The sequence below is a fragment of the Mirounga leonina genome, unplaced genomic scaffold (genome assembly GCF_011800145.1).
Source record: "Mirounga leonina isolate KUSES-001 unplaced genomic scaffold, KU_Mleo_1.0 Mir_96, whole genome shotgun sequence".
NCBI classification, from domain to species: domain Eukaryota; kingdom Metazoa; phylum Chordata; class Mammalia; order Carnivora; family Phocidae; genus Mirounga; species Mirounga leonina.
The window spans coordinates 1,532,752-1,544,070 of record NW_023270871.1 but is presented as its reverse complement, the minus strand read 5'-3'; the positions used below and the strand labels follow the sequence as shown (position 1 = coordinate 1,544,070).

Below are 11,319 nucleotides of genomic sequence, written 5' to 3'. Positions count from 1 at the left end.
TCCCTGGCCATTATTGACACATCAATCTTCACTGTCATTTTTTTCTTTTTTTCTGCTGAAAGCAACCAAATGAGGAGGTACCATGTAGGCACCAAAGAGCTAAGCAAGGACTTTCAAATATTCATACTAAAGTCTTTTTAAGGAAGTTTAGAGAGGGGGACCATATTCTGAGAATACTGAAGTCTCACATTTTATCTTCAAATGTATGTATAGTTTGTTCTTGATGGCATACATAGGTCCATACATCATAATTTATACATGCTATTTTAATACTATTTTCCTCTCGTTTTCTTTTTCATTTATCCCTTTCACCCACAATCACCTCCTACCCCCTAAATCCAGGTTGATAACTTATTGTGTGTCTTCTCATATTTTTTATCTGCTCTTAGAATCATATATAACATACACACATCAATGTATATACACACTACACACACATATGTGAATACATTATATATATGTATATTACATACATGTAAAAGCAAACACATACATACGCCTTTAGTTTTTGTCTTTTATTTTGCAAAAATAGTATCATTTAATACATACTTCACTGAATCTGGCTTTACTCACTCAACATTCCTTGTGGAAATTTCTTTAAATCAACTAGTTACCTTCTGAAGTCTTTCTCTCTGTCCTTTTTTTTTTTTTAAATGACTGCACAATGTTTCATGATATGGATATACCACAGTTAACTCAATAATTCCCTATAATGGGCTTTTTCCCCATGTATTTCCATGGCAATAAATGAACGAATTTATATATATGTGTATATATATATTTAATGATATAATGATCTCATATATATAATGATAAATGTATAGATTCATGTGTATAATGATAAATAATGTTTTCTTCTGGGCTAGGATGTGATTGCTGGTTTGGAGTCTTCAAATATTTTTAATTTTAGTAAGTGTTATAAGATTGCTTTCCAAAAACCATGTTTTAAGTCACATTTTTACCTCATTAGTTCACATTCGAGTAAATACAAGGTTCTAAATCCTTGCTATTCAGTGTGTGACCCATGATGGACCAACAGCCTTGGCATCATCACCTGGGAGTTTGTTAGAAATGTAGCATCTTAGTCCTACTCAAGATTTACTGAATCAGAATCCACATCTTAATAATATCCCCAGATGATTCATACATACTTTACTACCTGAAAATCACAGTTTCAAATCATTTGCAATCTGTGTTAAATTGGAAGGGGGTATATTTACAAATATCTTCTCTGGAAGAAATTAGTAATAGTAGTTGACTCTGGGTGTAGCCCTGTGGGACTGGCAGATAGGACTGGGATGGAAACTTGCTTTTCAGCATATATTTGTGTAACCTTTGAACTTCTCTATGTGCATGTATTATCTATTTGGACAAATTTTAAGAGCAACTTCTTGCAAATATAACAATTACTTTCCACCCTCAAATCTCTAGGGAGATGGCAGCTCTGTGGGCTCCGTGGGCACTCTGCACACACTACAGCTGACTTCGTTATGCTAGTTAAACCAGAGTACTCTGGTTTAAGAAGTGTGGTGGGAAAGGAAAATTCTCCAAGCCACATGGCTTGCTTTTTGAGGATATGAGAATGTAATGATGTCACTGGGGGTTTATCTGCTAAGGGAGCATTTGACAGAGCAGGGAGAGTGAGTCACTGTCTTAAAGGACCTTCACGCTTTTCCTGCAAATCCCCACAGTTAGAACTGTGGTCATCATCCCAGTGTTAAGTTTGCAATAATATCTGATTTCCCTATACCAGAACACTGCATTAAAAATGTTACAACTGATTCAACTTCTTGAGATACTAGAGTTTTCAGGTTTCTTGTGAATCAGAGAGCTGACAAGCAGGTGTGGAAAATAAAAGTTTCAGGGTCTACACTGGATCTGCTGACACCAAGAGGGGAGAGTTTGAAGATGGGTAGGCAGCTCCACTTCTTAAGGTTGGGCATGGAACATCCCCACCACCTGATGGTTCCTGGAAATCTTCCTGGGACAAGAATCCCCTTCTACCTCAGTGATCCATTGTATATACAACTGACAGAAAACATTTCACACAGGAAAAATTTAAAATATATGGAAGTTCTACACAGGCTCTGAAGGTTAAAATACAGAAATATTTTAAATCTGGTTTCTCCAGGTGTTACTACCTTATGGGTCTAAATGATTTTACATTAAGAACAACAATTTAAACTTCTCTGGCCCCTGAACCTACCCACTCTCTCAGGATCAGCCTCCTGAAAAATGTTGCCCAAGTATTTGGGGAAGTCTTTGGGAAGATTGGGATGGTTCTTACATGTGCTCACAAATATATGAGGCTGCCCAGCAAAGAATCTGCCATTTCTTACTTTTCAACTGCTTTGCCTCTTTCCTCTGGGCATCACCACTCCTGCCAGGAATTTTTTTCCTCTGCAGAGTATCTTTCTTCTAAGGGACATCTGTCTCCAGCTGCATCCGGGACACTGGAGTCCTAGGGTATGTGTGGAGAGTGGGGGAGGGGATTGATGCCGCATGGCATTCTGGACAGGAGGAAAAAACTTTGTCTTCCTTTAGTGTCATTCTCTTTTAGAGGCTCCGTGTCAGGGTTTTAGTGAAACAGCTCTTTTAACATTTGCTGTCTCAAGTGTGGGAAAGGAGATGTGTTGTATCCTGTGCAGGAAATAGCAACACACATTGCCTCACAGGAAAGTTGAAGGGGAGGAGATTGTTCTCCTTTCACAAATCCCATGATGCTCCAGAACTGCTGCCCATGTGCAGCTCAGCTGTGAGGTTGTTCGGTGCTGGTGGGTGGGTGTGGGGACGGAGATGGGGAACCAGAGGATGGGAGGAGAACAAGGGGAGTGCCTTCACCCAGAGCACCCTTAGAATCAGTAACAAGGGGCGCCTGGGTGGCTCAGTTGGTTAAGCGACTGCCTTCGGCTCAGGTCATGATCCTGGAGTCCCAGGATCGAGTCCCGCATCGGGCTCCCTGCTCGGCAGGGAGTCTGCTTCTCCCTCTGACCCTCCCCCCTCTCATGCTCTCTCTCTCTCATTCTCTCTCTCAAATAAATAAATAAAATCTTTAAAAAAAAAAAAGAATCAGTAACAAGGTTTTCAAGAGATATATTTATTTTTGTAAGTATTATTTCCCCAAAGAGTAAGGGAGATGTGATGGTAGCAATAAAAGGGGACAGGTTGGGCATGGGAAATACATCTTCTTACCATGTTCTTCTGTCTCTGGGAATTTCTGTGAGAAGGGAAAACCTTATAAAGTGAGTCCACAGCCGATTTGGAAATAGATCCACCAGCTATGGTTTCCAGAACAATAGTTTGATCACAACTGATATGTGAGCTGCTAGTAATCACAACTTCAGTGGCCTTGCCTTAGTCATAGTCACAGGGGGAAGGATGACTACAGGAAGTTGTGCTGACTTTTCCATTTCAACTTAGCCTTGCAGGTAAAATTGAGAGTTAGATAGAAGTTGCATTGCTAGACAACCACCTAATGCAAAGGAACATGTGTGCGCTATGTTCGTGTGCTTATTCTTAGACCCGTCCTAGGCTACCACTTCCAGGCTTCTTCAAGGCTTAGCCTCATCCCATGTATGTGTGTCATATCTCTCTTCTACCCATCCATGTCTAGCATGGGTGGGAGATGCAAGCAATAAGACAACAGGTTGTAGAGGGGGTTGTGCCCTGGTCTTGGTTGAGCTATGCACCCCTGGCCTCCTGGTCGCGTGCTCAAATGCTTGGAAGCCCAGGAGTTGCATGACAGCTGGAGAACTTTGGCCACAGATTGCCTTCCTTCTTCAGTTTTTTTTTCATTCACATGGTTTGAGTGTCCAAGTATGCTGAATGAAGCCACACCAAGTCTGCTGTAGATGATTGGGGGGTTTGTGCACTGCAAAAATGCAACCAGTTGAGAGGAGAATGGCGACTGAACTCTATTCCCCGATCTGCTGTGCTCTGCCATGTACTGTGTGAGTCTGAAGGAAGGGATGTCTCCCAGAGGGTGTCTCGTGGGGAGTCACACAAGGGTGCTGTATGAGCTAGTTGTGGCTCTGTACACATGGCTTAAACTGTGAAGCATTGGGTTTGGTGGCCTTACTCTTGCTGCCGCAACCACCCTGTGACTTGCTTGGAATGACCCACTTTGGGAAACCTGACAATGGAAAGAGGAGAGGCATTGGGCCACATATAAGGCCCACAAATATAATCATTTGGTTTACGCAGAGCTGGCTCACCCAATGTTTTCAGATACCCGAATGAGTTGTCAATATTTCCAATTGAAGGGATTTTGCCTACAGATCTGAGTTTCAGGCTTCCTACAGTCCTGCTGGGTAACACTTGGTAGCAGCCAGTTAGTGTGTGACAGTCCTCACCGTGCATGCCCTGTGGCCTCACTGCCATTGACAGTGAAAGTTAATTGTGTTTGTCACCGCATATGTGTTCTGTTTTTTTATAGTAGAATTAAAAGTGAAATCTACCCTGTGCCTTTTTAAGTGTGAAAATTAAAGACAGACTGAGAAGCCATGTTTTTAAGAAATCTGACCTGCTACCACATTTTTCAAATGTCTGTCAAGTCCATCGAACATTGTGTTTGCAGCCTGTGTTCTCATGTCAGATTGTCCCAGAATCACGCAGTCAAGGAAACTGTAGAAGTTCAGTTAGAGCACATGCTCCTTCGTTTGTCCATTAAATTAAGCTCTGACTGACAGAAGAAACTTGATGTATCATGATGCCTCTGTAGGAGAGGGCTTAGCAGGGGAAGAGTGTTCTGGAGGCTCATCTGTCTCACTGTCCTCTGCTAAAGTATTTGTCAAGAGAAAGGGTTTAGTCCCTTCCCACTGAGCAGAGGGGGGCTAGATAGTGAGTGGACCACATGCGTTGGGTCAAGCGTCAAATAGAGAGATGTTGTGATCAGATTTATGAAAATCTGAATAAGGGGGAGGGAGGACAGTGAAATTAGCAACACAGGCAAGGCAAGTCAGGATGCCACAAAAAGTCAGGTATGTAGGTCAGTGGAGTCATCTTTCATAAGCCAAGATTGCTGATGGCAAAATTCTGTCAGTAGGGAGGCAATGCTCCAGGGGCAAAGGCTTCAAGAGACCAATCCTTAGCTGAGGGGAGCTCCTGGGGACTTAAACACATGGCTCTACCTTATGATGCCTCTACCTGACCCACAGTTGGAGGGTTAAGGGTAAAGACTCTGGAGGCAAATCCCTTCCCTCCCTGGTAGGAATCCTGGCCCCTTAGCAGCCATGTGGGTTAGGTGAGCTCCTTAACCTTTTACACCTCAGCAATGAGAATAACAACATACCTACATTATGAGTTGTCTCTAGATGAGAATTATATGAGTTAATTCTTAGAAAGTGCTTAGAATAGTGGCTGGCACAGGTCAAATACCCAAGAAGTATTTCTTACTACCTGCTTGCTACCTTAGGAAAATGCCATGTTTAGAAACATGGTTATCAGCTTGGAGGAAATTGCTCTCTGCAAGAAATAACAGCAGCGTAGTTTTACAATTGACACCTTAGCATCATACGAGAACTTTCCAAAGAATCCTACTGGCAGGATGGGTAAACTTAGTGAAGGGCAGCTAAATTCAGGAAAAAAATTGTAACTGTCTATAGTCTCCTGTAGCATGAGAAAGCTAAGTGATGTCTTCCAATGCACTCTTCCTATAGACACTCTTGCAAGGAGCCTGGTGGCAAAGGCTCTCCTTGATTTACAGGGACTATACCATGAGATGGGCTAAAACAGTAAAACTAGTGGGAGAGGAGTAAGCCCTCAGCCTTTGAGCGCATAGTGAGGTCTGCCGCGTGCGAGAAGGATGTTGTGGTTTCAGCCTGGTTTGTGGGGGCACAGCAAGGTGAGGCTGTTTCAGACAGTGCTCAGTGTCGCTGTCTCCTTGTGGTTAACGTGAAGTGAGCAAAGACACAACAGCATTTGCTTGGAGCTCAAGCGCTCAAGGCACTGCTTCGAGCCCAAGGTGGCCCTTTGGGGGCTTTAAACTGCAACCACGAGACTCTAGTGACATCTCTTTCCAGATTTGTTTTGACACAGGCTTAAAAACAAAATTTCACTCCGTTCTTATGCTAAGAATCTGAGAGTGAATGTGCTCATCGATTTGTTTACCCCTAGATCAACAGCATCTTTGGTGACGCCTCTAGTAACGGAGGTTGCCCTCCTAAGTCTGTGTCAGAGAACATGAGAACTATTGCAGGCTGAAGGAGCTACTCCAACAGGCAACATAAATTCATTATTAAGTCAAATATACCAGTAAAATAGGAGAGGAGGCAGACTAAGTTGCAAAGGTATTGGGGCACAGTTAGGGCCCTTTGTTTAGATAAGATGGGTAAGGTGTGGTGGAGGGGCTTAGACGGCACCCAGACGGTGAGGTCTGCTGGGCAGACCTGTTCAGGGTTAGATTAGTCTACAGATCCTCAAAGGAGCTGATTACAATAGAATTCTTGGTTCTCCTTAGCTTCCATGAGTCAGTCAGCCTCCAGGGGATGTACCCTGATGTCACTCAGCCCGTCTTCTCCAGAACTGCAGGGAGCCATTTGGGGAGGAGGAAAGTGATCTTCTTACCACCTCCATACACTCACACACACACACACACACACACACACACACACACACACACACACACATAATCCTCAGAAAATAAAATCAATTCTCTCAACAGATCTAGCGTAAGGGGTGAAAAAGATTACAGGAACATCTTTACTCTAAAAGATGTTCTCACCTTTTAGAATTTCTGGTAAAAGGAGACATCCCTCTTCATTACTTCATTCCATATTTATTATCTAGTAAGTATCGGAGGCTATGTTGAATGAAGCTGTATGAAGGTGAGTGCGAGAAAAAGATGATGAATATAGAAAGAGTCAGATTATAAATAATATTCTAAGAGATGTGGAATTTGTTTGATAGCAAGGGGTAGAGGGAACTTTTTTTAAGCAAAAGTGTGACATGCTTAAGCAGAGTTTCAGGAAGATTATTTTGGAAGTAGTGCAGAGGCTGGATTTGGGTAGAAAAAGGGAAGATGTAGAAGATACAGAAAGTAGGGGAACAATGGAGAGCTATTCAAGAGCCTAGAAGAAAGATTCTGAGGGCTTTTGAAACAGGCTGGGGACTGTGGGAACTGAAAGGGGAGGACAGATGTAAGAGATATTTATATGGAGTAATAAGACTCTGGTGTGAAGGGGGAGAGACAACCAGGAGGCAAGGACTCGGCCCAGGTTCTGAGTGTCAAAGACCAGGAGAACAGCAGGTGTTGCCATTAATGGAGAATCAGAAGTAAGGAGGAGGAGCTCTTCTCAAAGAACCTCAGAGATGGATGGGGCATCCTGCCAAATGCCCCATCCAAAATCTGTATCTCATCTGCTTCCATTGTAATCCTCCCTTAGGGAGTCTTCAGCTGACTCAGACAGGGTAACGGCTAAGTGGCTGCTGTATGGTATTGGGCTCTATGGGTAGGGCTTCTAGTGCAAGGAAATAGGGGCTGCTCATACAGTGGGATAAGCATAGTCAAAATGCTTTAAAGAAAGGTGTGATCCATACATAATGAAGACCAAGCAGAAAAGCCCCTTTGAGGAGATAGAGATAGATGGAAGTTGAGGTAGCAGAGCCGAGAAGCTGATTCAATAGAGACAGAAATGCAGTAGGAGTAAGACAAGGGGTAAAGTTCTGCACTCCTGTCATGGCACCCAACGCTTCTGCCACATGGTACTCTGCCTCTGTCAGAGTTCTTCTAGCAACAGGGAGCTAGCAGCTGCTGAAATCTGTCATGCTGCAACATTCACCATGAGTGTTGGTTTATCCCTGGGGACCGCAGAGAGTACTTCTCTGTCCCTTAAGTTAGAAGCCTCTCTACTCAAGCCTAAGGCTGAGGGGTTTGAATTTCCTCACTTCTGAATAAAAAAAATGAGTTCCTCTGCATATATAGACTCTGCATATATTAAAGCGTGTTACCATGAACTGCACACAGAATTGCAGCTGAGGTCTGACCACCGCAGATCAGAGGAAAATCAGCATCTCCCTTACAGCCACTAATGCTCTGAGGGCATTGGATTCTTTAGGGGCCACATCACACAGCTAATTAGTCAAATTGCTTTGAACAAAACCCTTTGTTTTTATTTTTAAACACAGCTAAGCCATACTTCCTCCATCCTGTGCTTGTGCGATTGGTTATTTGTACATAAGTTGAGCAAACCAGGCAAGAGGGTGGCTTTTGGTGTTAATATCGAGTTCCTAGTCTGTATTATTTACCAGCTGTGTGACTTGGGGCAAGTTAATCATCTCTCTGAATGTCCTTTTCATTCTATGTAAATGGCAATCCTAAGAGTACCTACCTCACAGAGTTGTGAGACAATGCTTGTAAAGCTCTCGGTGGAGTGCCTGCCTCATAGTAAACCCTCAAAACTAGCAGCTATTATTAACTATAGTCACCAATTATTAGTCCCTTAACCTTGTTATTGGGTCCTCTTTCTCTTATTAAACATAATTTAATTCAAATCTCTTTCAACACTGTGTCAACCATAATTATAGTTTGCCTGGATCCTATATCCCTTTTTGAATGTCTTTGTGGATGTTTTGTATCACAGAGATCAGTAAGATAGACCAGGGTAGTAGTTTCTGTAGCTAACAGTCCACTGAGGAAGGGAGATAATGAATAATTTGTGTGATGAATCTTTTGTGCCCCTCCACTGGGTCTGAGCTCACTTGTCCTTGCACTCAGTCCATATTTGTTGACTTTGTTCGCAAGGATATTATGAACAATCCCGTAAAGGCCACAGTGATATCCAGAAGAGAGTAGGGCTTCTAGTGCAAGGAGATATCCACCAAGGAGATATCCACCAAGATAAGAGACTTCCATCTCAAAGGCAGCAGCTGGAGGACATAGTAATATTTAGTGCAAAACAGCATCAGAATGATTTGAAGATGGTTGGGCATTTCCTAGAATTATAAGACTTGTTCTAGCACATTCTTCTTTTGTCTGGGAGAATCCCATGCAGCCTCTAGTTTCAGAGGTGAAGTTCCACACCTTGCCTGCCCCAGGACCTGTGCGGGAGAGCTCCTTTTATAGCTCTGGGTAACGCCCAGTCACAACATCTGCTTAGTCTTGATGATTAAGAGATTGTGACATGGTAGCAAATACCCACCAGGGAGATCTTTCATGTGGTGGTTGCTCTCCTACGGCTTAGATGAGTCAATGGGCCTCAGGAGGGAGATTCTGCAATGTCCTTATTTAACAATGTTGTACAAGAACATTATGAGAGCAAGGGATACTGTTAGCTCTGCTTTTAATTTTTTTCTATTGTAAAGTAATTTTGCCTTGTCTTGTTCAGTCCTTGACGAAATGTGGATTAGTTTATTGCCTGTGTCCTCATCATGATATTTTATTTATTTGAACTCGATTTTCAGATATTTCCCTCCTCCCTTCTCTAGAATAACTAGAATTATCTGGTAATAACTAGAATTGCATGCAAACCAGCTAAGTTGAATTTTGAAATCTCTGGCAGAGTTTCTTTTCCATCACTGTGCTTCTGGGTCACCATCCTCCATCATTTTGAACTTAAGAGTTATGGTAATGGAGCCCACAAGATGCAAATTAAGGAAATGTGTCACTCTCCAGAAAGAGAATATAACTCTAACAATAGAAATTGTCTTTGGATTGCTTCTTGTTTTAGTGATCAGTCTAAGTGTGATATTTCCACATATTTTGCACAAATGTATCAATAAAATGTAAAGCTGGCAATGATTTTAGTCTTAGGTTCTGGAGCAGAGTAATAAAGGAAATACAAGAGAATCTCTGACTTCATGGAACTTACAGCCTAGTGGAGCGACAGGCAAACAAAAGAGTAAACATGTAGTTTGTCAGATGTTGATAAGTACAATGGAAAAAAATTATGTTGTGTTGGGCTGTGGGTTATTTCTATTTTGTAATGTGTTCAGGGAAGGCCTTCCTGACAAAGTGTCATATAAACAGGCACCTAAACAAAGTGAGGGGACAAGTCATGCAGATATTTGGGAGAAAATCATTGTAGGCAGAGAAAAAAGTACCTGCAAAGGACCTGAGACAGAAGTGTGCAGGTATGTTCTAGGTTCAACAAGGTGGATTTGTAATGTAAGTAGAGTGGGCAAGAGGCAAAACAGCAGGAGATGAGATCAGAAAGGTAGCAAGGGATAAGTTTAAGGCGAGAACGTGGGCTGGATGCTGCATGAGATGGAATGCTGATAGAGGGTTGGAGCAGAGGGGTGACATGACCTCACTTGTATTATGAAAGGTTCCCCCTGTTGGCTTGGACAGGTTGAGTTTGCGATGACTATGAGCCATCAGTATGGTAATCAAATGGGTAGTATGAGCGAAGTTTGGATTCCAGGGAATGATGGGACTAGAAATTTCAGCGTTAGCCTCTATAATACCCACAAAGTAATGGAAATGACGAGTCATCCAGGGATTGACTGTAGAGGGAGGAGGCTGAGTTCTGAGGCCCTCCAACATTTGGAGGTTGAGGAAAAGAGAGGAGGATCCAGGCGCCAGGGAGCCTCAGAAGGAGCAGCCAGGGAGGGGATGGAGACCAAGCAGAGATTTCACAGAAGGCTCACCACTGAGAATACATTTATCACTCACTTAAAAAGAAAACATTTTCTTGAGATAAGTATCACTGAATTTAAGTCACTAATTTATATAAGTAAACAGATATAATTGTGCAAATACATCCATCTATTTGGGAAACATTGTATTATATTAGGGAAGGGTTAGGAATAGATGATAGGAGGTGGCTGTACCAGCAGTTGATGATGCATCCTTCTCTTTGGCTAGTGGGATGGACCTTAGAATTCTACTGCATGTGGAGCAAGAACGACAAAATGTACATATCAGTACTTCCCTGATGTGGAGCTTCGGGGGATTTTCACCATGTTTGCTTAATGTTTCCTTACTTCTCAGAGGGACTTTTCATGACTTATGGGTGTGTTTATTTTTGAACATATTGTCTGATGCCTTCTATTTTCAGAATCACTTCAAAATGCATTCCTTCTTTATTTGGATTTTTGCTCTGTAATTAAGGTTTATTATAGAATATTCTCTGAGTTAAGGAAGGCCCCCTTTTCATTGCTCCTCATAACCTGGTAGGGGTCATTTCTATACCTACAATGACAACATATATGACCAACACCTTGTTTACATTGATGTTTGCAAGATTCGTTGTCAAATTATAAAAATCACACTCTTGTCTTCATTTCTTTTCTTCTGTAAGTCTCGAAGGAGATCTCTCTCCATCACTTCCTTGTACATGCTCACTCCTTTGGAGAATTATTTTAATATCCTAAAGGAAGAGA

At 42.2% G+C, this 11,319-nt stretch overlaps 1 protein-coding gene across 1 annotated transcript in view; it reads right to left on the bottom strand.

Annotated features, from left to right (window-relative positions):
- Positions 1–10,537: 10,537 nt before the first annotated feature.
- LOC118006348 (sperm flagellar protein 2-like) overlaps positions 10,538–11,319 on the bottom strand; it is a 167,350-nt gene continuing 166,568 nt past the window's right edge. The window contains exon 36 of the mRNA XM_034998971.1: positions 10,538–11,306. Within this exon, the coding sequence (XP_034854862.1) occupies positions 11,217–11,306 (90 nt within the window). The 3' untranslated portion in view covers positions 10,538–11,216. The remainder of the gene's footprint in view (positions 11,307–11,319) is intronic.